The following is a 27,004-nucleotide window of genomic DNA, read 5'->3' as shown; positions in this document are numbered from 1 at the left end:
GTACTGATTTATGTAGGACTCGTGACATCCGGCAACTTTGAGAGAAAAAATAAGTTTATGGAGATGGCTATGCATATTCATGACATGAGGCTAGAAGCATCGTATAGATCTCGATTGAATTACAGGCGGTAGAAGTAAATAATCATATTCGAATATTTAAAAAATAAAATGTAATTAAAATAAATAAATAAATAAAGAATGGGTCGGACATTTAAAGGACTACAATTCCCATATGCTAAAAGTAAAATTGTGCTTTACGTCATGACGGTCACGCAACACGCCCACCCTGTCAAGGTTGCGGTTTTTTGCGGTGACAGCAAAGCGGCACACGCCATGTTCAGTAGAAACAAAAGGGCCAAGTTTCCACTGATTGGTTGCCGGGTAAAGAAATAACATCGCTGGTTAGTTAGCTAAATTTAATGAAAAATGATAAAACGAGTATGAGAAGGGATTATTTTTTGGGGGCGGGGGGCTGATTGGAAAATTGCTGGAAGTTGTTACAATGCCCTTGTAAGTATCTCCCTTGGACACTGTACTGAGTGTGTTTGGAAAGGGGATTGATTGGGCCTACCGATGCGAGGTTGCCAGTCCATGTTTGCAACAAAAATAAAGAAAAAGAGAAAGAAAGAAGGAAGAGCTAGCAGGTTGTGTAGTGGGGAATGGCTTTGAAACAAGATGGAGCACATTTTGTTTTTAGACTATTGGGCTAAAGCTAATGTTACTTAGGTCTGACATTTATAGGCTAGACATTTTAAGAGGTCTTGAAAAGTTGCAAACGGTATCAAGCTAGTTAGCAACATAGCTACATGCAGTTTATTAATGTTAACGTTAAGTCAGTTAGCTACATGTTGTAGTTTAGTCATGTTAACGTTTAGCTAGTTAGCATAGCAACGCTAGCTACCGCTAGTTATTTTTAACTAACACGCCGCAATTCGGAACAGCAGTAAATTTGCTATTTTGTGGTCACATGTACCACCTAACTAGTTGCCAAATCACAATTAACTGCAAACTACCTGTTTTTACTAGTGTCCAAGATGTTGAAGTGTTAATGAATATCCGCAGAAGTAGTTAACTTAGTTAAATAGTCATCCGTGTACGTGACAGAACATTTGCAATATTGCATGTTGTCTGTAAGATGTAACGTTACTAGTTTTATAATGATTTTCTCAAACTAAACATGATCATATTTGTCTGGTAGACTACTTAAGTCACATCGTTGTTGTTGCCGTCTCTGACACGAAGCTATAGCAGAGGACAAATCACGTTTTGGGAGTCTTGAGTACCTACTTTTTGTTGTTGTTGTTCATTGTAATGGGACACAATAAGACATGCAAAACATCATATTTCGCCTTTACAATGTCATGTTAACATAGGTACGATAGGTTACCAAGTTGATGATAATTTCCTTATTGGTGCTTTACACCCAAACACTGTCAAAAGACGTTTGAATATAAACGTCTGCTGAATGAGAAGAATACACGTACGTGTTTTTACCCAGAGGCCAACATTTTATACGTATACCTTCTACCACATCCAAATAAACCACAGCAAGCAACGTAGCTATGTAAATCAGCATAGAAATAAGCTAAAAGCACACAGTACGAGCAGCAGTTGTAGCTCACTATGTGCTTTTTGATAACCTGTACAAAAAGGGTTCCATGGTATCAGGTGTATATATTTTTTTTATTGATATTCAAATCGTTTATTTAAAAAAAAAATGTGTTTCTTTGCACAACACCAAGATAAATTCCTAGTAACATTTTGTTGCATGGCTATAAAGTCTTCTTATTCTGATCACAACCACATCTGTCCTGTTTTCAGTCCGTCTACAAACCAGGTGTTGTTGGGTCGGGAAACACCCAAGCACTATGGGATCACTTCTCCTATCAGCCTGGCCCAAGCCAAGGAGACTGACCTGGTCCTCACACACAGGCTGACTGAGGCCCTGAAACCATATGGGGTGTTTGAAGAGGAGCTGGAACTACAGCGCAGGTAAGCTGGTTGTCACTAGTAGGCTAAATTGTCATGTTAGAATGGGCACAAGTTTCATCAAGGCCTATAAGGGCTGGTGGTAGGTTGAGGCCTATAAGGGCTGGTGGTAGGTTGAGGCCTATAAGGGCTGGTGGTAGGTTGAGGCCTATAAGGGCTGGTGGTAGGTTGAGGCCTATAAGGGCTGGTGGTAGGTTGAGGCCTATAAGGGCTGGTGGTAGGTTGAGGCCTATAAGGGCTGGTGGTAGGTTGAGGCCTATAAGGGCTGGTGGTAGGTTGAGGCCTATAAGGGCTGGTGGTAGGTTGAGGCCTATAAGGGCTGGTGGTAGGTTGAGGCCTATAAGGGCTGGTGGTAGGTTGAGGCCTATAAGGGCTGGTGGTAGGTGAGGCCTATAAGGGCTGGTGGTGAGGCCTATAAGGGCTGGTGGTAGGTTGAGGCCTATAAGGGCTGGTGGTAGAGGTTAGGGGCTGGTGGTAGGTTGAGGCCTATAAGGGCTGGTGGTAGGTTGAGGCCTATAAGGGCTGGTGGTAGGTTGAGGCCTATAAGGGCTGGTGGTAGGTTGAGGCCTATAAGGGCTGGTGGTAGGCCTATAAGGGCTGGTGGGCCTATAAGGGCTGGTGGTAGGTTGAGGCCTATAGGGGCTGGTGGTAGGTTGAGGCCTATAGGGGCTGGTGGTAGGTTGAGGCCTATAGGGCTGGTGTAGGTTGAGGCCTATAGGGCTGGTGGTAGGTTGAGGCCTATAAGGGCTGGTGGTAGGTTGAGGCCTATAAGGGCTGGTGGTAGGTTGAGGCCTATAGGGGCTGGTGGTAGGTTGAGGCCTATAGGGGCTGGTGGTAGGTTGAGGCCTATAAGGGCTGGTGGTAGGTTGAGGCCTATAAGGGCTGGTGGTAGGTTGAGGCCTATAGGGGCTGGTGGTAGGTTGAGGCCTATAGGGGCTGGTGGTAGGTTGAGGCCTATAGGGGCTGGTGGTAGGTTGAGGCCTATAGGGGCTGGTGGTAGGTTGAGGCCTATTAGGGGCTGGTGGTAGGTTGAGGCCTATTAGGGGCTGGTGGTAGCTTGAGGCCGAGGCCTATTAAGGGCTGGTGGTAGGTTGAGGCCGAGGCCTATAAGGGCTGGTGGTAGCTTGAGGCCTATTAAGGGCTGGTGGTAGGTTGAGGCCGAGGCCTATTAAGGGCTGGTGGTAGGTTGAGGCCTATTAGTGGTGGTGGTAGGATGAGGCCTATTAGGAGAAGTAGTGGTAGGATGAGGATAATAACTGGATCCGATATCTTGTCAGTACATCAGCCAATTATTCTTGGCTGGTGGGGCGGCAGGAAGCCTAATGGTTAGTGTTGGACTAGTAACTGAAATTTTGCAAGATCGAATCCCCGAGTTGACAAGGTAAAAATCTGTCGTTCTGCCCCTGAACAGGCAGTTAACCCACTGTTCCTAGGCCGTCATTGAAAATAAGAATTTGTTCTTAACTGACTTGCCTAGTTAAATAAATACAAAAATAAGGAACTTCTTAGGTTGGTGTTTTGGTCAGTACTAAGTAGACTGTATTTGTGGTTATAAAGTGCCATACTAGTTTAGTTATGATTAATTTTTTTATTGTCAAAATACCAAAGACTTCCTCTAAATCATGCCTTGTTTTCCATAGAATACATGTGTTGGGAAAACTGAACACACTGGTGAAGGAATGGATTCGTGACGTCAGTGAGACAAAGGTATGATTCTACTTCCTCCTCCTGACTGTTCTCTCTGCTCACCAGCAGGGGTCTGGTGATCAATGGATGTGTCCCAAATGTTCCCTTTCTAGTGTACTACTTTTGACCAGGGTTTTGCACTATGAATGGAAATGGGTGCCATTTGGGACATGGATGATATTACAACAACAAGGCAGTGTTGCCATACCATAATGCAGTGTTGCCATACCATAATGCAGTGTTGCCATACCATAATGCAGTGTTGCCATACCATAATGCAGTGTTGCCATACCATAATGCAGTGTTGCCCACCATAATGCAGTGTTGCCCACCATAATGCAGTGTTGCCTACCATAATGCAGTGTTGCCCACCATAATGCAGTGTTTCCCACCATAATGCAGTGTTTCCCACCATAATGCAGTGTTGCCCACCATAATGCAGTGTTGCCCACCATAATGCAGTGTTGCCCACCATAATGCAGTGTTGCCATACCATAATGCAGTGTTGCCATACCATAATGCAGTGTTGCCATACCATAATGCAGTGTTGCCATACCATAATGCAGTGTTGCCATACCATAATGCAGTGTTGCCATACCATAATGCAGTGTTGCCATACCATAATGCAGTGTTGCCCACCATAATGCAGTGTTGCCCACCATAATGCAGTGTTGCCCACCATAATGCAGTGTTGCCCACCATAATGCAGTGTTGCCCACCATAATGCAGTGTTGCCCACCATAATGCAGTGTTGCCCACCATAATGCAGTGTTGCCCACCATAATGCAGTGTTGCCATACCATAATGCAGTGTTGCCATACCATAATGCAGTGTTGCCATACCATAATGCAGTGTTGCCATACCATAATGCAGTGTTGCCATACCATAATGCAGTGTTGCCATACCATAATGCAGTGTTGCCATACCATAATGCAGTGTTGCCATACCATAATGCAGTGTTGCCATACCATAATGCAGTGTTGCCATACCATAATGCAGTGTTGCCATACCATAATGCAGTGTTGCCATACCATAATGCAGTGTTGCCATACCATAATGCAGTGTTGCCATACCATAATGCAGTGTTGCCATACCATAATGCAGTGTTGCCATACCATAATGCAGTGTTGCCATACCATAATGCAGTGTTGCCATACCATAATGCAGTGTTGCCATACCATAATGCAGTGTTGCCATACCATAATGCAGTGTTGCCATACCATAATGCAGTGTTGCTATACCATAATGCAGCAGGTTATAATGATTATTATTTTATTTTTTTGTCCTAGAATCTGCCTGCCTCAGTGATTGAAACGGTTGGAGGGAAGATCTTCACATTTGGGTCCTACAGGTTAGGAGTCCACACTAAAGGTAATTATGTCATCTTCAGGAGGGATACAGGTTGTTGAGTTGTGGTTAACACATTTGGGAACCTACTGGTCAGGAGTTCACACTGAAGGTAGGCGGCACTATTGTACGGGCAACCTTTCCATTTTGATGTTGTCCTCTAATCTTAGGAGGACTTGTCCAATAGCAACATTTTCTCCGGTTTGGTTTTTAAAGTTACTTTGACATTCTCTTTGAAAAGCACTGTATAATATACTATAGAATACGCTATATAATATACTTATTAAACACAGCCTGAGTGCACTGCATAGGTAACATTTTCACACAACTCTTTATCACAGTGAACTTTGAATTGTTGTGTCTCGTCCCTGTCCTTGTGTAGGTGCTGACATTGATGCCCTGTGTGTGGCTCCTCGGCATGTGGAGAGAACAGACTTCTTCTCCTCGTTCCTGGACAAGCTGAAGGAGCAGGAGGAGGTCAAAGATTTGAGAGTGGGTTTCTGGACTATCTCAATTACATTGCCTTCATTCCTTGCGTCTTCTTTCCTCTTCTCAAACCCCATTTTGTACATCGACTAACTTGTACCCCCGCACATTGACTGTACCGGTACCCCCTGTATATAGCCTCCACATTGACTGTACCGGTACCCCCTGTATATAGCCTCTACATTGACTCTGTACCAGTACCCCCTGTATATAGCCTCCACATTGACTGTACCGGTACCCCCTGTATATAGCCTCCGGTTTGACTGTACCAGTACCCCCTTTATAGCCTTACATTGACTCTGTACCAGTACCCCTGTATAAAGCCTCCACATTGACTGTACCGGTACCCCTGTATATAGCCTCTACATTGACTCTGTACCAGTACCCCCTGTATATAGCCTCCACATTGACTCTGTACCAGTACCCCCTGTATATAGCCTCCACATTGACTCTGTACCAGTACCCCCTGTATAAAGCCTCCACATTGACTCTGTACCGGTACCCCCTGTATATAGCCTCCACATTGACTCTGTACCATTACCCCCTGTATATAGCCTCCACATTGACTCTGTACCAGTACCCCCTGTATATAGCCTCCACATTGACTCTGCACCAGTACCCCCTGTATAAAGCCTCCACATTGACTCTGTACCGGTACCCCCTGTATATAGCCTCCACATTGACTCTGTACCTACCCCCTGTAGCCTCCAGTACCCCCCTGTATAAAGCCTCCACATTGACTCTGTACCAGTACCCCTGTATATAGCCTCCACATTGACTCTGGGTACCCCCTGTATACTATCCACATTGACATTGCCTACCCCATATAGCCATTCACATTGACTCGTTACCCCTGTATATATCCTCCACATTGACTCTGTACCAAACCCCTGTATAAAGCCTCCACATTGACTGTACCGGTACCCCTGTATATATCCTCCACATTGACTCTGTACCGATACCCCTGTATAAAGCCTCCACATTGACTGTACCGGTACCCCTGTATATAGCCTCCACATTGACTCTGTACCGGTACCCCTGTATAAAGCCTCCCATTGTACCCCCTGTATATAGCCTCCATATTGACTCTGTACCAGTACCCCCTGTATATAGCCTCCACATTTACTCTGTACCGTAACACCCTGTATATAGCCTCCACATTGACTCTGTACCGTTACCCCCTGTATATATCCTCCACATTGACTCTGTACTGATACCCTCTGTATAAAGCCTCCACATTGACTGTACCGGTACCCCCTGTATATAGCCTCCACATTGACTCTGTACCGGTACCCCCTGTATAAAGCCTCCACATTGACTCTGTACCGTAACATCCTGTATATAGCCTCCATATTGACTCTGTACCAGTACCCCCTGTATATAGCCTCCACATTTACTCTGTACCGTAACACCCTGTATATAGCCTCCACATTGACTCTGTACCGTAACACCCTGTATATAGCCTCCACATTGCCTCGGTACCGGTACCCCCTGTATATAGCCTCCATATTGACTCTGTACCGGTACCCCCTGTATATAGCCTCCTACATTGACTCTGTACCAGTACCCCCTGTATATAGCCTCCACATTGACTCTGTACCAGTACCCCCTGTATATAGCCTCCACATTGACTCTGTACCAGTACCCCTGTATAAAGCCTCCACATTGACTCTGTACCAGTACCCCTGTATATAGCCTCCACATTGACTCTGTACCAGTACCCCTGTATATAGCCTCCACATTGACTCTGTACCAGTACCCCTGTATATAGCCTCCACATTGACTCTGTACCAGTACCCCTGTATAAAGCCTCCACATTGACTCTGTACCGGTACCCCCTGTATATAGCCTCCACATTGACTCTGTACCAGTACCCCTGTATATAGCCTCCACATTGACTCTGTACCAGTACCCCCTGTATAAAGCCTCCACATTGACTCTGTACCAGTACCCCCTGTATATAGCCTCCACATTGACTCTGTACCGGTACCCCCTGTATAAAGCCTCCACATTGACTGTACCGGTACCCCCTGTATATAGCCTCCACATTGACTCTGTACCGTTACCCCCTGTATATATCCTCCACATTGACTGTGTACCGAAACCCCCTGTATAAAGCCTCCACATTGACTGTACCGGTACCCCCTGTATATATCCTCCACATTGACTCTGTACCGATACCCCCTGTATAAAGCCTCCACGTTGACTGTACCGGTACCCCCTGTATATAGCCTCCACATTGACTCTGTACCGGTACCCCCTGTATAAAGCCTCCACATTGACTCTACCGTAACATCCTGTATATAGCCTCCATATTGACTCTGTACCAGTACCCCCTGTATATAGCCTCCACATTTACTCTGTACCGTAACCCCTGTATATAGCCTCCACATTGACTCTGTACCAGTACCCCTGTATATAGCCTCCACATTGACTTGACTCTGTATAAAGCCTCCACATTGACTGTACCCCTGTATATAGCCTCCACATTGACTCTGTACCAGTACCCCCTGTATAAAGCCTCCACATTGACTCTGTACCAGTAACCCCCTGTATATAGCCTCCATATTGACTCTGTACCAGTACCCCTGTATATAGCCTCCAAAGCCTCCACAAGCCTCCACATTGACTCTGTACCGTACCCCCTGTATATAGCCTCCATATTGACTCTGTACCGGTACCCCCTGTATATAGCCTCCACATTGACTCTGTACCGGTACCCCCTGTATATAGATAGCCTCCACATTGACTCTGTACCGGTACCCCCTGTATATAGCCTCGTTATTTTATTGTTACTCTTTATTTTTGTATTTTAGTAAGTATTTTCTTAACTCTATTTCTTGAACTGCATTGTTGGTTAAGGGCTTGTAAGTAAACATTTCATGGTATGGTCTCCCCCGGTTGTATTTGGCGCATGTGACAAATACCATTTGATGAGAAGGTAAGAGGCCTCGCCCCTCTGACCTTTGTATCCAATGGGTTTTTAGGAGGTGAGAAGAGGACGAGAGGAATTAAGGCAATGTATTTGCGATTCTGGTCTTGGTAGACTAAGAGGGGAAGATGTGTTCCCAAAAGTTGAGGTGCAGACTGTTCATCAACTCTTCTTTTTTTTCCCCCCAGGCTGTCGAGGAGGCATTTGTCCCCGTGATAAAGCTGTCTTTCGACAGCATTGAGGTATGACATTTGAAAGTATTTATTGTTTAAGATTTCATTGTAGGCCTAAATGTGAAGTTGGTTCAGGACATTCAATGTGAATTGAGATTTGCGGCTTTTTTAAATGTCCTAAGAGTCTTGTGTATTTCCAGATCGATATCCTGTTTGCTCGGTTAGCGTTGCAAACCATCCCAGAGAATCTGGACCTCCGAGATGACGGGTTGCTGAAGAACCTTGACATCCGCTGCATTAGGAGTCTCAATGGTAACACAGCTCTTTATATCTCCTGAGCTCCAGTCCTGATGTGGTTCAGTTGGTAAAAAGGGTGCCGCCGTCGTCAACGGTGTTGTGGGTTCAATATTATCGCTGGGGTCACATGGTAAAATGTATGTCGCTTTGGATAAAATCATCATCATCATCTGCTGTGGGGTTTCTCCACTTCACTGATGTTGATATCGGATCCATGTTAAAAACGTTTGAAAAATAAAGGATTTGAATATCAATAAAAAAAATATACACCCGATACCATGGAACCCTTTTTGTACAGGTTATCAAAAAGCACATAGTGAGCTACAACTGCTGCTCGTACTGTGTGCTTTTAGCTTATTTCTATGCTGATTTACATAGCTACGTTGTTTGCTATGGTTTATTTGGATGTGGTAGGTTGTTGGCTCACCTCTGACCCTACCTACTCTTAGTTGAAAGCATCCACTTGTGTTGTAGAATTTCCAGTAAATCTGCATTGTCTATGTTATCCCCCTCTGTCTATTGTGAGTGATAATGGCTTGGACCTTTTTGTTGTTGTTAGGTTGTAGAGTTACAGATGAAATCCTCCATCTTGTGCCCAACATTGAGAACTTCAGACTGACACTGAGGACCATCAAGCTGTGGGCTAAACGTGAGTTGGATCTGTGTAGTGTTGCGTAGCGTCAAGCATAGGAGTACAATCATTTGCCTTGGTGGAAACAACTGTTGAGTTGGCATCGCCTGTAAGCGTGTGTATGTGTCTGGACTTGGTCCCTGTACTATATCAGTTTGTACGTCTTGCTGTGTAACACTGTTGTGGCCAGGCAGGTGGGATTATCTCTTCTAAAATAAACAGAGTCATGGCATTTTTTTTTACACAGGACAGACCACACCCCTCGTGGCCATGGTGAATTTGTTTGGCTTGCATACGCTGCCTGGCAACCAACTGTCCAATCATGTTTTGTCTTGTGGGATCAACTGCCGTGGAGTCACTCTCTGGCTTGTATAATAAAAGGCCAGGTGCATAACTAAGCCCAATTCAAAACATCCCCAGCCCCCCCCAACCCTTTGGTGATCTTTAGAAACTAGATAAATGTAAGCTATATGGCATAAGCATTTCCAAGTTTATTGGGAGGCAAGGCAGAACCATCAAGGAATTGCCTTTTTGAATGACAAAATCAGAAAAATTACACTGGTGCCTTGTGGTCATTGACGTAATGCCCTTATTAGGTCTGTGTGTTTCTCTCACCTGTACCAAATGGCTCAATTACCATCACATGTGAATCCACTGGTATACTACCAGAAAATGTCTCTACGACTCGCTTGCCTCTATCCTGCTGACTGTCATGTAGGGCAACAACAACATAACTAAATCTACGCCATCTACAGTGCTATACACCTCCTCCCCCAGCTCATAACATCTACAGTGCTATACACCTCCTCCCCCAGCTCATAACATCTACAGTGATGGACACGTCCTCCCCCAGCTCATAACATCTACAGTGCTATACACCTCCTCCCCCAGCTCATAACATCTACAGTGCTATACACGTCCTCCCCCAGCTCATAACATCTACAGTGCTATACACGTCCTCCCCCAGCTCATAACATCTACAGTGTGCTACATCCCCCAACATCTACAGTGCTATACACCTCCCCCCAGCTCATAACATCTACAGTGCTATACACCTCCTCCCCCAGCTCATAACATCTACAGTGCTATACACGTCCTCCCCCAGCTCATAACATCTACAGTGCTATACACCTCCTCCCCCAGCTCATAACATCTACAGTGCTATACACGTCCTCCCCCAGCTCATAACATCTACAGTGCTATACCAGTCCTCCCCCAGCTCATAACATCTACAGTGCTATACACCTCCTCCCCCAGCTCATAACATCTACAGTGCTCATATCTACAGTGTCCTCCCCCAGCTCATAACATCTACAGTGCTATACACGTCCTCCCCCAGCTCATAACATCTACAGTGCTATACACCTCCTCCCCCAGCTCATAACATCTACAGTGATGGACACGTCCTCCCCCAGCTCATAACATCTACAGTGCTATACACGTCCTCCCCCAGCTCATAACATCTACAGTGCTATACACCTCCTCCCCCAGCTCATAACATCTACAGTGCTATACACGTCCTCCCCCAGCTCATAACATCTACAGTGCTATACACGTCCTCCCCCAGCTCATAACATCTACAGTGCTATACACCTCCTCCCCCAGCTCATAACATCTACAGTGCTATACACCTCCTCCCCCAGCTCATAACATCTACAGTGCTATACACGTCCTCCCCCAGCTCATAACATCTACAGTGCTATACACGTCCTCCCCCAGCTCATAACATCTACAGTGCTATACACGTCCTCCCCCCAGCTCATAACATCTACAGTGCTATACACCTCCTCCCCCAGCTCATAACATCTACAGTGCTATACACCTCCTCCCCCAGCTCATAACATCTACAGTGCTATAACATCTACTCCTCCCCCAGCTCATAACATCTACAGTGCTATACACCTCCTCCCCCAGCTCATAACATCTACAGTGCTCCTCCCCCAGCTCATAACATCTACAGTGCTATACACCTCCTCCCCCAGCTCATAACATCTACAGTGATACACGTCCTCCCCCAGCTCATAACATCTACAGTGATACACGTCCTCCCCCAGCTCATAACATCTACAGTGCTATACACGTCCTCCCCCACAGTGCTCATAACATCTACAGTGCTATACACCTCCTCCCCCAGCTCATAACATCTACAGTGCTATACACCTCCTCCCCCAGCTCATAACATCTACAGTGCTATACACCTCCTCCCCCAGCTCATAACATCTACAGTGATGGCTCATAACATCTACAGTGCTATACACGTCCTCCCCCAGCTCATAACATCTACAGTGCTATACATCCTCCCACCTCCTCCCCAGCTCATAACATCTACAGTGCTATACACCTCCTCCCCCAGCTCATAACATCTACAGTGCTATACACTCCTCCCCCAGCTCATAACATCTACAGTGCTATACACCTCCTCCCCCAGCTCATAACATCTACAGTGCTATACACCTCCTCCCCCAGCTCATAACATCTACAGTGCTATACACCTCCTCCCCCAGCTCATAACATCTACTCCTCCCCCAGCTCATAACATCTACAGTGCTATACACGTCCTCCCCCAGCTCATAACATCTACAGTGCTATACACGTCCTCCCCCCAGCTCATAACATCTACAGTGCTATACACGTCCTCCCCCAGCTCATAACATCTACAGTGCTATACACCTCCTCCCCCAGCTCATAACATCTACAGTGCTATACACCTCCTCCCCCCAGCTCATAACATCTACAGTGCTATACACGTCCTCCCCCAGCTCATAACATCTACAGTGCTATACACGTCCTCCCCCAGCTCATAACATCTACAGTGCTATACACGTCCTCCCCCAGCTCATAACATCTACAGTGCTATACACCTCCTCCCCCAGCTCATAACATCTACAGTGATGGACACGTCCTCCCCCAGCTCATAACATCTACAGTGCTATACACCTCCTCCCCCAGCTCATAACATCTACAGTGATGGACACGTCCTCCCCCAGCTCATAACATCTACAGTGCTATACACCTCCTCCCCCAGCTCATAACATCTACAGTGATGGACACGTCCTCCCCCAGCTCATAACATCTACAGTGCTATACACCTCCTCCCCCAGCTCATAACATCTACAGTGCTATACACCTCCTCCCCCAGCTCATAACATCTACAGTGCTATACACGTCCTCCCCCAGCTCATAACATCTACAGTGCTATACACTCCTCCCCAGCTCATAACATCTACAGTGCTCATAACATCTACAGTGCTATACTCCTCCCCAGCTCATAACATCTACAGTGCTACAGTGCTATACACGTCCTCCCCCAGCTCATAACATCTACAGTGCTATACACGTCCTCCCCCCAGCTCATAACATCTACAGTGCTATACACGTCCTCCCCCAGCTCATAACATCTACAGTGCTATACACCTCCTCCCCCAGCTCATAACATCTACAGTGCTATACACGTCCTCCCCCAGCTCATAACATCTACAGTGCTATACACGTCCTCCCCCAGCTCATAACATCTACAGTGCTATACACGTCCTCCCCCAGCTCATAACATCTACAGTGCTATACACCTCCTCCCCCAGCTCATAACATCTACAGTGCTATACACGTCCTCCCCCCAGCTCATAACATCTACAGTCCTCCCCCAGCTAACATCTACAGTGCTATACACGTCCTCCCCCAGCTCATAACATCTACAGTGCTATACACGTCCTCCCCCAGCTCATAACATCTACAGTGCTATACACGTCCTCCCCCAGCTCATAACATCTACAGTGCTATACACGTCCTCCCCCAGCTCATAACATCTACAGTGCTATACACGCCTCCCCCAGCTCCTCCCCCACGTCCTCCCCCAGCTCATAACAACATCTACACCTCCTGCTCATAACATCTACAGTGCTATACACGTCCTCCCCCAGCTCATAACATCTACAGTGCTATACACGTCCTCCCCCAGCTCATAACATCTACAGTGCTATACACGTCCTCCCCCAGCTCATAACATCTACAGTGCTATACACCTCCTCCCCAGCTCATAACATCTACAGTGCTATACACGTCCTCCCCCAGCTCATAACATCTACAGTGCTATACACGTCCTCCCCCAGCTCATAACATCTACAGTGCTATACACACCTCCCCCCAGCTCATAACATCTACAGTGCTACGTCCTCCCCCAGCTCATAACATCTACAGTGCTATACACGTCCTCCCCCAGCTCATAACATCTACAGTGCTATACACCTCCTCCCCCTCATAACATCTACAGTGCTATACACCTCCTCCCCAGCTCATAACATCTACAGTGCTATACACCTCCTCCCCCCAGCTCATAACATCTACAGTGCTATACACCTCCTCCCCAGCTCATAACATCTACAGTGCTATACACCTCCTCCCCCCAGGTCATAACATCTACAGTGCTATACACCTCCTCCCCCCAGGTCATAACATCTACAGTAATATCCTGGGCTTCCTGGGTGGTGTCTCCTGGGCCATGCTGGTAGCCAGGACCTGCCAGCTCTACCCCAACGCCGTGGCCTCCACCCTCGTACACAAGTTCTTCCTCGTCTTCTCCAAATGGTAAGCAGTCGCTCTCCATTCGGATGTGCTCTGTGACCTGTTTCTCATAGCCGTTGAGTTGTTCTGTCTTTTTGAAGGAGATTTCTTTGTTTCTCTTTAGTCTGAAGTAGAGGTCTGACTGATTAATCGGAATGACCGATTTAATTAGGGCCGATTTCAAGTTTTCATATCAACCGGAAATCAGTATTTTTGGGCGCCGATTTGACGATTTTATTTATTGACATTTTATTTTTTAATATATTTAAAAAAATATATATATATATTTTTTTCACCTTTTATTTAATCTTTATTTAACTAGGCAAGTCAGTTGAGAACACATTCTTATTTTCAATGACGGCCTAAGAACAGTGGGTTAACTGCCTTGTTCAGAGGCAGAACGACAGATTTTCACCTTGTCAGCTCGGGGGATCCAATCTTGCAACCTTACAGTTAACTAGTCTAACGCAATAACGACCTGCCTCTCTCTCGTTGCACTCCACAAGGAGACTGCCTGTTACGCGAATGCAGTAAGCCTAGGTAAGTTGCTAGCTAGCATTAAACTGATCTTATAAAAAAGAATCATAATCACTAGTTAATTACACATGGTTGATGATATTATCTAGCATGTCCTGCGTTGCATATAATCTGACTGAGCGGTGGTAGGCAGAAGCGGTGGTAGGCAGAAGCACGTAAACGCGCGTAAAAGGCGCGTAAACATTCATTCAAACAGCGCTTTCGTGAGTTTTGCCAGCAGCTCGTCCTGTACGTCAAGCATTGCGTTGTTTATGACTTCAAGCTTATCAACTCCCGAGATGAGGCTCGTGTAACCGAAGTGAAATGGCTAGCTAGTTAGCACGTGCTAATTGTCGTTGTGTTGCTGGTTCGAGCCCAGGGAGGAGCGAGGAGAGGGGCGGAAGCTATACTGTTACACTGGCAATACTAAAGAGCCTATAAGAACATCCAATAGTCAAAGGTTAATGAAATACAAATGGTATAGAGGGAAATAGTCCTATCATTCCTATAATAACTACAACCTAAAACTTCTTACCTGTGCATATTGAAGACTCATGTTAAAAGGAACCACCAGCTTTCATATGGTCTCATGTTCTGTGCAAGGAACTGAAACGTTAGCTTTCTTACATGGCACATATTGCACTTTTACTTTCTTCTCCAACACTTTGTTTTTGCATTATTTAAACCAAATTGAACATGTTTCATTATTTACTTGAGGCTAAATTGATTTTATTGATGTATTATATTAAGTTAAAATAAGTGTTCATTCAGTATGGTTGTAATTGTCATTATTTACAAAAAAAATGTAAATGAAAAATCATAATCGGTCGACCTCTAGTCTGAAGTGTGTATGATCCGTGAACACATTTTTCTCACTCCTTGGTGCTTGTGGCAGCTCTATTACTGCTGTTTTCCTTAGGAACACAAGATGATGTGTGTCTAAAGGGGTGACTGACTGGTGTAGTGGGGTTGCCTGACCTACTGGTATTTCCTGGTCTGTATCATCACACTAAACTGGAGTTGTGTTAATGCAGGGAATGGCCCAACCCTGTTCTCCTGAAGCAGCCAGAGGACTGCAACATGAACCTGCCAGTCTGGGACCCCAGGGTAATGCTGATCATAATGTTGAACCTGCCAGTCTGGGACCCCAGGGTAATGCTGATCATAATGTTGAACCTGCCAGTCTGGGACCCCAGGGTAATGTTGATCATAATGTTGAACCTGCCAGTCTGGGACCCCAGGGTAATGCTGATCATAATGTTGAACCTGCCAGTCTGGGACCCCAGGGTAATGCTGATCATAATGTTGAACCTGCCAGTCTGGGACCCCGGGGTAATGTTGATCATAATGTTGAACCTGCCAGTCTGGGACCCCAGGGTAATGCTGATCATAATGTTGAACCTGCCAGTCTGGGACCCCAGGGTAATGTTGATCATAATGTTGAACCTGCCAGTCTGGGACCCCGGGGTGTCGTAGTTATGTCGTAGTCAAACTGTTACTAGTCCGGTCCTGAGCAACACTGACTACGTCAAGGACGGTCATGAACTTAACTACCTCAAGCATTTTACCTGCAGAGCTGCCAAGTTAAGGGAAATCCAACAAAAACAGGTGGTTAATTAACCCTGTTCCTCCAGGACGTATCCCATGGTGTTAACCGTGTAAAGTCTAGAGCCATGGGGTTGTTCCCTGTAACATCTGTCAGTCCCACTTCTTTCATCCATTCCAGTACAAACGCATTTAGATGCTTCGTAACACTATTATCAAGATAGTTACACACATTCTCAGAGTTCTATCGTACCAAGTGACCCCTTCTGCATGTAGTGGAGGGTTTTGATTGGCTCTGAGTGTCCTAACTGCTGTTCCAGGTGACCCCCAGTGACCGGTACCACCTGATGCCCATCATCACACCAGCCTACCCCCAGCAGAACTCTACCTACAACGTCTCTGCCTCTACGCGTGCCGTCATGGTGGACGAGTTCAAACAGGGTCCGTAAAGCCGTCTCAAATTCTAACTTTACACACAAACTGTTGCATCCACTCTTAGGTCCAGTCTCTCTGAAATTGGATGCTCTTAATACAAAACCCTTCAGGCCAGAGTCCTAATTTCAGAGACTTGAGCAAGAGACATACTCCCAACATTCACATAAATGATCCATTAGTGTCAAAAAGGGAGGTTGCATCAAATGTAAGTTGTTTTATGCCCATGTGAAGTAAATTCAGCCTCCTTCGGGTGTCTTTTCTCAAGGGGTTCCCTAACGGCCTTTAGCGACGTTGCCTCATCTGTAGTTTTTCCTGTTGGTTCTCCTTCTGTTTTGGTCAACGCGTTTTCCTTCCCTCTACAGGTCTGTCCATCACAGATGAAATTTTGCAGAGTAAAGCAGAGTGGTCCAAACTATTTGAAGCACCAAACTTCTTTCAGAAATACAAGTATGTATTAAGCAGCTTATCCTGTGGGACACGCATGGTGAGACAAACCAACTATTTCAATAAAGATTTCGATTTTCAAAATACACCAACCACCTCACTCGCACCTTTTTCAGTAAATGTGAAGTTCTCTTGTTCCTCTCTGTATATGTAATCCACTCATTCAGTTTGATTTATTTGTGTTATTAAATAAACACTTCAGGCTTAGACAAGACTCAAAAGATGCTTTCTTCTGCCCTAAGCAGCCTCTCTGATTCTCAGAACGATGATCGTAAAGACAAATACAATGTTAATGTTATGCAGAGCCTGAAGTGCAGTATAATCCCTGCTATTACCTATAGACTGTGCTCTCTAATGTAAGCACAACTCAATATTTGATGTTTGTATATTTTAATATCTTACTAAAGGTAGGTACTTCAGCTGTAAGGTTCTTATTATACTGTACATCTACTTCCCAAATAAAATGCTTTAGTTAAACATTTGCACTATGTATTTCTTGTTAGTCTTCATTTTGTAGATATGTTTTTGCTTTTTTCCTTAAGTTTTGATCATGACAAATCCGTAAGTTGTAGCAGCACAACATTAGCAGGAAGCCATGTGAAGAATACAAGATTTAAGTAATTGGATCTTTGTTTCATTCTATACATGTGGGTACCACATCCTCTTTCACTTATCAGTTCTGCTCAATCTGGAGAAATGTACTTGAATGTTGAAATCTGAAGTGTGGGGGGGGTAAAGATGAAAAGATCATTTTGTTAATTGGTTCATCAGTAATATGCAAAGAGCATGAAGCTAGCCTTGTACAGTGGCAACAATTATGTTACTGAAGAGGCCTTGTCCTTGGCGGAGGAGACATTCCTCCTCTTGCAGCCCCAATCAACATGTAGACCTATTTACAGAAGGCTGATATTTTTGTTGCCCAGTCCCCTCTAAGTGTTGTAGATTGACTTGTTCCAATCCCCTTTCTTTTACCAAAATCTTCTATTCCCGAGGCTCTCTATTTGAAATCAAATCCCCTCAAGTCTTCTGGGAAATCAGTTTGATCCAGCGACCCTTTCTTTGACAGACAAGTGTCAGAACGTGTTGATGTGTAATTGCCTTAAGCACACCCTGGCTTAAGCACCTCTTCTCATCCTTTGAGTTGCTGACAGAGGAAAGGACAAAATGCACCAGCACATTCTGGACAGTCATTTGACAGCACTGGAGAGCCTGAAAACATGGATACAATTTAAAAGTGATTTAAAAAAATAAATCCAGCCTGTGGATTGGATTGCGCATTAGAGGAGACAGTATATATCCAGCCTGTGGATTGGACTGGCGCATTAGAGGAGACAGTATATATCCAGCCTGTGGATTGGACTGGCGCATTAGAGGAGACAGTATATATCCAGCCTGTGGATTGGACTGGCGCATTAGAGGAGACAGATGTTGTTATGCTTTGATTGTTATCCAGGTTAGACTGTTTCCATATCAGGCTTGATGAACATATTTCATAACCAGACCATCCTGCTGGTCTGGCTCGCACCCTGCTGATTACTACACCCGTTTCTCTGTACTCTTGTTGTTTGAATAAATCAATCATTTGTCCTGGGCTCAGACCTTTTATTTTCAACGTGGCCTGAAAATGAAATATCTTATCCTTTTCCATTCATCTGCTTGGTAATGTAATCCTATTTTATAATATTCTAACCTCGTGGGAACTGATCGGAACGAGCTCCTGTGATTGGACTAACAGTGAGGTAGTGTGGTTTTCAACCGGTGCAAAGCAGAGTATACAGTAGCAAATGACTATGCTTGGTGCTACTGTGATAACTGCATGGATATTGTACATGTAGGCAGACAAGACATGTAAGTGAATATGTTTGTGCAGTTAGTGTAATAATAGTGACTTTCAGTATACTTGAATATCGCGGAAGATATATTTTACAATAATTAGGTTCGTCCTCAAGTTGACGTGAAGAGGGTTTGGTGAATGAATTATCTTGGTAGTGCGATTGGGTTTTTCTCTGGCTACCTGGATTTGTTATGGAGCGTTTGTAGCTGTTACTGTGACATGTTTGTGTAAAAGACATGTTCAGTTTAGGACAATGTAGTTTCTTGCCTTTTAAAACACAGACTGTTGGTAATTCATTTGTAGTTTTTTTTTAGCTGTTTTAGTTTGATAAAGTGTGTTTTTAGAAATTAACATATTTCCATGACCTGCTGTAGGGTGGTGGCGAGGACTGGGTGATCTGGTCGGGCCCCTCTGTGCCTGGGCCCCTCTGTGCCTGGGGCTCTCCTAGCCTGGGGCTCTCCTAGCCTGGGGCTCTCCTAGCCTGGGGCTCTCCTAGCCTGGGGTTCTCCTAGCCTGGGTTTGTTGCCTGGTTGCTGTCTTTAGGGGTTCCTAGCCTGGGTTCGTTGCCTGGCTGCTGTCTTTAGGGGTTCCTAGCCTGGGGCTCTCCTAGCCTGGGTTTGTTGCCTGGTTGCTGTCTTTAGGGGTTCCTAGCCTGGGTTCGTTGCCTGGCTGCTGTCTTTAGGGGTTCCTAGCCTGGGAATCTCCTAGCCTGGGTTTGTTGCCTGGTTGCTGTCTTTAGGGGTTCCTAGCCTGGGTTTGTTGCCTGGCTGCTGTCTTTAGGGGTTCCTAGCCTGGGTTCGTTGCCTGGCTGCTGTCTTTAGGGGTTCCTAGCCTGGGTTCGTTTCCTGGCTGCTGTCTTTAGGGGTTCCTAGCCTGGGTTCGTTTCCTGGCTGCTGTCTTTAGGGGTTCCTAGCCTGGGTTCGTTGCCTGGCTGCTGTCTTTAGGGGTTCCTAGCCTGGGGCTCTCCTAGCCTGGGTTTGTTGCCTGGTTGCTGTCTTTAGGGGTTCCTAGCCTGGGTTCGTTGCCTGGCTGCTGTCTTTAGGGGTTCCTAGCCTGGGTTCGTTTCCTGGCTGCTGTCTTTAGGGGTTCCTAGCCTGGGTTCGTTTCCTGGCTGCTGTCTTTAGGGGTTCCTAGCCTGGGTTCGTTTCCTGGCTGCTGTCTTTAGGGGTTCCTAGCCTGGGTTCGTTTCCTGGCTGCTGTCTTTAGGGTGTAATGGTAATGTTCTGTCTCTTATGTTCCAAGGCATTATATTGTGTTGCTAGCAAGCGCCCCCACCGAGAAGCAGCACCTGGAGTGGTGAGTACTGACTGTGTGTGTGGGGGGGGGACCTTTTGGGTGAGATTATGACTGACTGAGTGAATGAGGGTGGAGACATGATGTATTACATGTGAATCTATTACATGTTACTCTTTTAAAGCCTTTATTCACCTACTGTTAGGGAATACGTGAGGAAAAGTGCTGTTTCTCTCTGTCCTGCCAGGGTTGGTCTGGTTGAGTCTAAGATCAGGATCCTTGTGGGAAACCTGGAGAAGAATGAGTTCATAACGTTGGCCCATGTCAACCCCCAGTCATTCCCTGGACCCAAGGAAAGCAGGGAGAAGTGAGTCTATTATACTCTTATGCAAGGTTGTAGTACTATTGGACTATTTCTCACCCGTCTTGTGTTTTCCAGAGAGGAGGTCAGCACCATGTGGGTGATAGGGGTTATCTTTAAGAAGATGGAGGCATCTGAGAACCTCAACGTTGACCTGACTATTGACATCCAGTCTTTTACTGACACGGGTATAAAATCACCTTACTCAATTCGACTCAGGAATGTAGAATTTGAAAACGATATTTGTCATGTTTTCTGCACTTGTATCTAGTTCTATTATTTGACACAAACTAGCATGCTAATGTTATATTAAAAAGTTATATTTTCTAAATGCTTCCTGCAGTGTACCGGCAGGCGATGAACAGCAAGATGTTTGAGGCGGACATGAAGATCCAGGCCATGCATGTGAAGAGGAGACAACTTCACCAGCTACTGCCCGACCTGGTCATGCCCAAACGCAGGAAGGTACGACATGTCATTTAATTATTTAGTCTGCTCCTTGTTAACAATAGAGGTGTAACACTCATTTCTAGAGTTTTATATTCTGCTTTTCACACAGTCTCTTAGCTGACTGATTGCTTGCTTGCGGTATTGAGTTGTAACCAGTGTTGTTTTGTTCTGTCCTCCAGCACTCGACAGAGGGGCTTCGTCAGATGAATGACAGCAGTCTGGACTTATCGTTAGACAGTGACAACAGTATGTCTGTGCCATCCCCCACGGCCATGCCAGCCACTGTGCCCACGTCAACCCCAGTGAAGTGTGGCCCACTAGGTCCCCCTCCAAGTCCCCTTGCGGCTGCAGCCGGCCAGCCTGAGGCCCCAGCTGTGAAGAGACCTGGCTCCCCTATGCAGGAAGAGAGGAAGCGGTTCAAATCAGATGCTGAGGTATTCCATCTTCATTGTGTAGCCAGGAGTTTACAGATAATACTGTAACATGTGTATCCTTATGTTTTATTCCGGCTTTTTACTGTCATTTTGAGACGCCCCTCTTCTGTCTACAGATTTGTCTCTTATTTCTGGCATAGTAGTGGGCAGTGTTGGGATAAAAAAGTAACACTATATATTATCTTGCGTTACTTTAATTAAAGAAATCTGTTTGTTTGACTGTCGGGAGAAGCAAGGACAAGCCACCGAAGATGGTCTACTTACTAGGCGGCAGGTGGCCTAGTGGTTAGAGCAGGTGGCCTAGTGGTTAGAGCGGGTGGCCTAGTGGTTAGAGCGGGTGGCCGAGCGGGTAGCCTAGCGGTTAGAGCGGGTAGCCTAGCGGTTAGAGCGGGTAGCCTAGCGGTTAGAGCGGGTAGCCTAGCGGTTAGAGCGGGTAGCCTAGCGGTTAGAGCGGGTAGCCTAGCGGTTAGAGCGGGTAGCCTAGCGGTTAGAGCGGGTAGCCTAGCGGTTAGAGCGGGTAGCCTAGCGGTTAGAGCGGGTAGCCTAGCGGTTAGAGCGGGAGCCTAGCGGTTAGAGCGGGGGGCCTAGCGGTTAGAGACAGGGGGCCTAGCGGTTAGAGACAGCGGTTAGAGACAGGAGCCTAGCGGTTAGAGACAGGGAGCCTAGCGGTTAGAGACAGGGAGCCTAGCGGTTAGAGACAGGGAGCCTAGCGGTTAGAGCGGGGAGCCTAGCGGTTAGAGCGGGGAGCCTAGCGGTTAGAGCGTTGGGCCAGTAACCGAAAGGTTGCTCGATCGAATCCCTGAGCTGACAAAGGAAAAGAAATGTCATTCTTCCCCTTAACAAGGCAGTTAACCCACTGTTCCCCGTGTAGGCCGTCATTGTAAATAAGAATTTGTTATAAACTGACTTGCCTAGTTAAATAAAGGTTAAATAAATAAAAAAACGAACTCCGGTTTGAGCACTACTTCCTCCTCCTCTGTGGCACTGCTTTCCAGTGCTGCTGAATTAGCCATGTACACTGCAAGACAAACAAATGTACAGACCCATAGAGATGTATAGAGGACACACTTCCCACTAGACGGGGTAGCCCTCTGTGGGCTTTTCCCTCTGTGACAATGGAAAAGATCAGAGGTGCACCCTCTATACGTTTCTATTGGACAGTAGCTGTCATGGCGTTTCCCAGAACAGTTTTTCTACGCTCGCATGAGAACTAAATGAGGAAATGAGATATTATTGTGAAAATAACCACATAAAGTAACTAATTAAGTTACCCAATTTAAAAAGTAAACCGTTACTTAACACCGTTACTCATGTAGAGTCATCTGAATACTTAACGCTCCAACACGGAGTCCATTTATTGATCTACTAAATATGCTTAACGGATAAACTTCTCTTCCTTTGTAGGATTCAGCTGTTGAGAAAAAGCCTTCAGGAGACACAGTCCCCACAAGCCTGACCCCCTCTCCTCCACCCACCATGGGCCCCCCAGCGGCCCCCCTCACCTCTCGCCAGGAGATGCTGGAGGAGGAGAACCCCTCCCCAGTCCCAGAGACTAGGACAACAGAGAATGGGGCAGCTGCCGGAGAGGAGTGCACCACTGTGGAGGCACAGGTACGTAAACAAGCTTATCCATAGTGTCACATCATCATGTATAAATATATTAATTGTTGTAGTCTATCTTTTCAGAATATGTTTGGCTACATCTTGATGATATTATAAGAAGCATATATTTTTAATTAATGCTAGATTTAGAAGAGTCAGGTGAAGATGGTTAGATAGTTGTGATAAACTGTTCTGTGGGCCTTGCTGTTCCCAGGTCAATGAGGACAGTATGTCCGAGGAGATGCCTGCTTCTGAAGGGGAAGGCAAGATGGAGGCAGATATTAAGGTATCAATGCACTCTATTTTTCTGTCTGCCTCCTCTCTCTCTGCCTCTCACTTTCATAATTCATGTCTGAAAAGTGTACAGATAATTTTCTAAATGGTCTATATTTCCACTTTGGTCTGTCTGTTTTTAGTTTTGCAGCCAAACTACAACTTGATTATCTTACTCTTCCCTCAGCGAATGGTCAGTGCAGATCTGTCTGATGTGCCCCTCCTGCCAGCCAACCCCATTCCAGTGGTGAAGAACTCTATAAAGCTTCGCCTCAGCAGGTAGGAGAGAGGACAGACAGACGCATCTACTCGCCTCCCAGGCCCCCGGCCCCTATACCCTGAACTCTACTGTGGGTGTCCTAAGACATTCTCAGTCCTTTGCCACGGAATGCCCACAGTGCTGCAGATAGACCGACAACACAGGCGACTAGACAGACCGTCATCTCTTTTCAACCAGGGACATTGTCAATTGACATGAAGGACGTAGCTGCAACTGTCTCCACAAGAGGGCGATGTTGCTCTTCTGCTGAATTCTCCTAGGTGGCTTCCAACCTATACCTTACTGGTTAAAGGGTAGAAGTTGTCCCATAGACACAGATCTAGGATCAGCACACCTTCCCCTGAGTCTTAGTAAAACACAAAACGGACCCGAGATCAACATGTCGGCATCTTCATCCTACTCCTTCCAGAGCTGCTGGTTACCAGGAATAAACAACGTGACATAAAGATGTCTGCATGCACAGGAAAGATGACGTGTGTGTGCTGTGCGTGGACGTGGATGCTCATTGGTTCGTTCTCTTCTTCTCTCCTCATTGTGTTGTCCAGAGAACAGATGATGACAGAACAAGTTCTGTTGACTAATGATTTTGGGATTTCTTTGTCCCAGTGGTTTACGGTGTGTGTGTGTGTGTTTGTGTGAGTGAAGTACCTTGGTATGATGTCAAAACGTACTTTGAGTAATAAAGAAGAGCAGAACGGAAAATGAAGATTGGGTCAGTGGTGTTAGATGTCTTCCTGTTACCGTTGTGATATACCGAAGTGTGTAACAGATGACCGGTTACGGCTGCGCCAAAGGTAGTACACTATCAAGGGAATTGGGTGCCATTTGGGACGCCCAAAGCTAATCACTGTCAGTCAGTCAACTGTTGGGATGTGAGGTGGCCTTTGGGGTTGTAAGGAGATGTATAGAAAAGGGTATGAGGGTGTTTGGGAGGCATCAAAAAGACATGGACACAACGCTTGCTAAAGGAACTAGCTCAGGTTCGAGTACATACACAACACAATAACTTTGACCAAAAAAAAATAAAGCTCAACTTCTGTGGAAAAAGAATAGCTTAGTCTCTTCAGGATAGTTTAGTGTTTTTATTACGGTAGTCGTATGTACAGCATACACATGGAAAACATCGTCTGACGAAATGCTAACTGGTTCCTTCTGGACAATGCAACAATAATAAGACCTAATAAAATATAACAACAGGAACATGAAGTACAAGTCACAGTAGAATAGAATAAACCTTAATAATTTCTAGTACAATATTTGGACAGAGTAGAATAGTCAATAGTGATACAGGTCTATCGTCTAGAGATGACGGGGAGTTAAGAGTTGAGTTCTACAGGAATGTTCAGATTATATCAGAGGAAAATATGGTTTTAGAGGGCTATGGCTGGCATGTTGAGTGGAGAAGTGGTCTGGTGTCTTGAGTAGACCATTTAGTTATATATATGCATAGACTTTGAATGAATAGAGCGGGTGTAGTACCTCTGACTATTCTATTCATTCTGATTCTATGTATACATGCATTGTACAGTAACTGTTAGTGTCATGTACCAAAAACATAAATGATGAAAAACTAAGCTTTTTCTTTTGCGTGGAACATGTAAGACTTGAGCTTTCTCATTGTTGGACTATTTGAATAGAAATATAATTACTCAACTATCACGCAGAAGGTTAAGAGCACAAATATTCTTTGTTGGCTATTAATTTCTGATTTACTAGGTCATAACATAATTGGAATTGGCCAGAATAGTCGACAGGTTGAATACTCGATAGTATTGTTAGAGGACGACAGTTATTTTTGGTTTCACTTTTTTTTTTTTTTTTAAGTTTTAAAACAATGTGTACTGAATTTTCACTTACTCAATATTTTGTTGATGTCTTAGCAAAATGTAGCTTTTGTCTCGGTTGTTTTGTGCTAATTGTGTGGGACTCGTATGTTAACGATGAATCTGAATTTAGACCGCTGTCAACATAGAGTGCGTTAATCTACATGAATAGATAATTTCCTTCAATGACAAAACATTATTTCCCGTTCTTACAATGCTCTTTTTCAGTTAAATGGTTTCTTAGGTGTATTTGTAAGGATGAGGTATTGTACTTTTTTTTCCCCCCCCACCAAAAATAAAGCTCTACGTTGCAAAAATGCGTTGGTCTTGTGTTCTTGTTCAAAGTACCCCACCACCATGAACAAAAATAGTTATCGCTTCCAACACCGCGACATAACGCCACATCAGACTCTTATCCACCCAACACCGTGACATAACGCCACATCAGACTCTTACCCACCCAACACCGCGACATAACTCCACATCAGACTCTTATCCACCCAACACCGTGACATAACGCCACATCAGACTCTTATCCACCCAACACCGTGACATAACTCCACATCAGACTCTTATCCACCCAACACCGTGACATAACTCCACATCAGACTCTTATCCACCCAACACCGTGACATAACGCCACATCAGGCTCTTATCCACCCAACACCGTGACATAACTCCACATCAGACTCTTACCCACCCAACACCGTGACATAACGCCACATCAGACTCTTACCCACCCAACACCGTGACATAACGCCACATCAGACTCTTACCCACCCAACACCGTGACATAACTCCACATCAGACTCTTACCCACCCAACACCGCGACATAACGCCACATCAGACTCTTACCCACCCAACACCGTGACATAACGCCACATCAGACTCTTACCCACCCAACACCGTGACATAACGCCACATCAGACTCTTACCCACCCAACACCGTGACATAACTCCACATCAGACTCTTACCCACCCAACACCGTGACATAACGCCACATCAGACTCTTACCCACCCAACACCGTGACATAACTCCACATCAGACTCTTACCCACCCAACACCGTGACATAACGCCACATCAGACTCTTACCCACCCAACACCGTGACATAACTCCACATCAGACTCTTACCCACCCAACACCGTGACATAACTCCACATCAGACTCTTACCCACCCAACACCGCAACATAACTCCACATCAGACTCTTATCCACCCAACACCGTGACTTCCACATCAGACTCTTAACACCCAACAACATAACTCCACATCAGACTCTTACCCACGTGACATAACTCCACATCAGACTCTTATCCACCCAACACCGTGACATTCCACCACTCTTACACCACAACTCACGGTTTCAGACTCTTTCTTTCATTTGTGCTGTAGGTGTCATCAGACTCTTGGTGCTGTAGGAGTCTGTAGTGACATAACTCCACATCAGATGGTGACATGCCACATCAGACTACTTCATGGTGCTGTAGGAGACTCATGGTGCTGTAGGAGACTCCACATCAGGTGCTGTAGGAGTCTCATGGTGCTTTAGGAGACTCATGGTGCTGTAGGAGTCTCATGGTGCTGTAGGAGACTCATGGTGCTGTAGGAGTCTCATGGTGCTGTAGGAGACTCATGGTGCTGTAGAAGTCTCATGGTGCTGTAGGAGACTCAT

At 45.5% G+C, this 27,004-nt stretch overlaps 1 protein-coding gene and 1 long non-coding RNA gene across 7 annotated transcripts; one reads left to right on the top strand and one right to left on the bottom strand.

Annotated features, from left to right (window-relative positions):
• The first annotated feature begins 294 nt into the window (after positions 1–294).
• Positions 295–25,647, top strand: LOC118398878 (poly(A) polymerase type 3-like). Of its 5 annotated transcripts, none has more exons than XM_052471351.1 (20): positions 295–510; positions 1,822–1,992; positions 3,630–3,696; positions 4,965–5,046; positions 5,405–5,514; positions 8,629–8,682; positions 8,814–8,925; positions 9,470–9,559; positions 13,984–14,122; positions 15,649–15,766; positions 16,480–16,600; positions 16,957–17,041; positions 20,115–20,168; positions 20,353–20,472; positions 20,545–20,654; positions 20,810–20,931; positions 21,096–21,350; positions 22,755–22,961; positions 23,167–23,238; positions 23,413–25,647. In XM_052471351.1, exons 1-20 carry the CDS (start codon positions 503–505, stop codon positions 23,506–23,508), a joined length of 2,193 nt encoding a protein of 730 aa, XP_052327311.1. In that variant the 5' UTR covers positions 295–502; the 3' UTR covers positions 23,509–25,647. The 5 variants fall into 5 exon arrangements, with proteins under 5 accessions (XP_052327311.1, XP_052327312.1, XP_052327309.1 ...); XM_052471352.1 differs by having other exon boundaries at positions 302–510; positions 15,649–15,721; XM_052471349.1 differs by lacking the exon at positions 295–510 and adding an exon at positions 518–644 and having other exon boundaries at positions 5,405–5,499.
• On the bottom strand, positions 15,646–16,203 carry LOC127909493 (uncharacterized). Of its 2 annotated transcripts, none has more exons than XR_008071481.1 (3): positions 16,061–16,203; positions 15,836–15,970; positions 15,646–15,790 (listed from the first exon to the last, which is right to left on the bottom strand). It is a non-coding gene; the product is annotated as an uncharacterized LOC127909493 (long non-coding RNA). The 2 variants fall into 2 exon arrangements; XR_008071482.1 differs by having other exon boundaries at positions 15,836–15,925; positions 15,971–16,146.
• Positions 25,648–27,004: the final 1,357 nt, after the last annotated feature.

Source organism: Oncorhynchus keta, chromosome 19 (assembly GCF_023373465.1).
Source record: "Oncorhynchus keta strain PuntledgeMale-10-30-2019 chromosome 19, Oket_V2, whole genome shotgun sequence".
NCBI lineage: Eukaryota > Metazoa > Chordata > Actinopteri > Salmoniformes > Salmonidae > Oncorhynchus > Oncorhynchus keta.
The sequence above is the reverse complement of the archived record's forward strand: the minus strand, read 5'-3'. Positions and strand labels throughout refer to the sequence as shown.

Bases quoted from the DNA above. Each gene is read 5' to 3' on its own strand.
- LOC118398878 (XM_052471348.1), top strand. From the start codon at position 574: ATGCGAGGTTGCCAGTCCATGTTTGCAACAAAAATAAAGAAAAAGAGA. The intron at 3,697-4,964 runs GTATGATTCTAC...TTTTTGTCCTAG, and splicing joins GTGACGTCAGTGAGACAAAG to AATCTGCCTGCCTCAGTGAT. The intron at 8,926-9,469 runs GTAACACAGCTC...TGTTGTTGTTAG, and splicing joins CTGCATTAGGAGTCTCAATG to GTTGTAGAGTTACAGATGAA.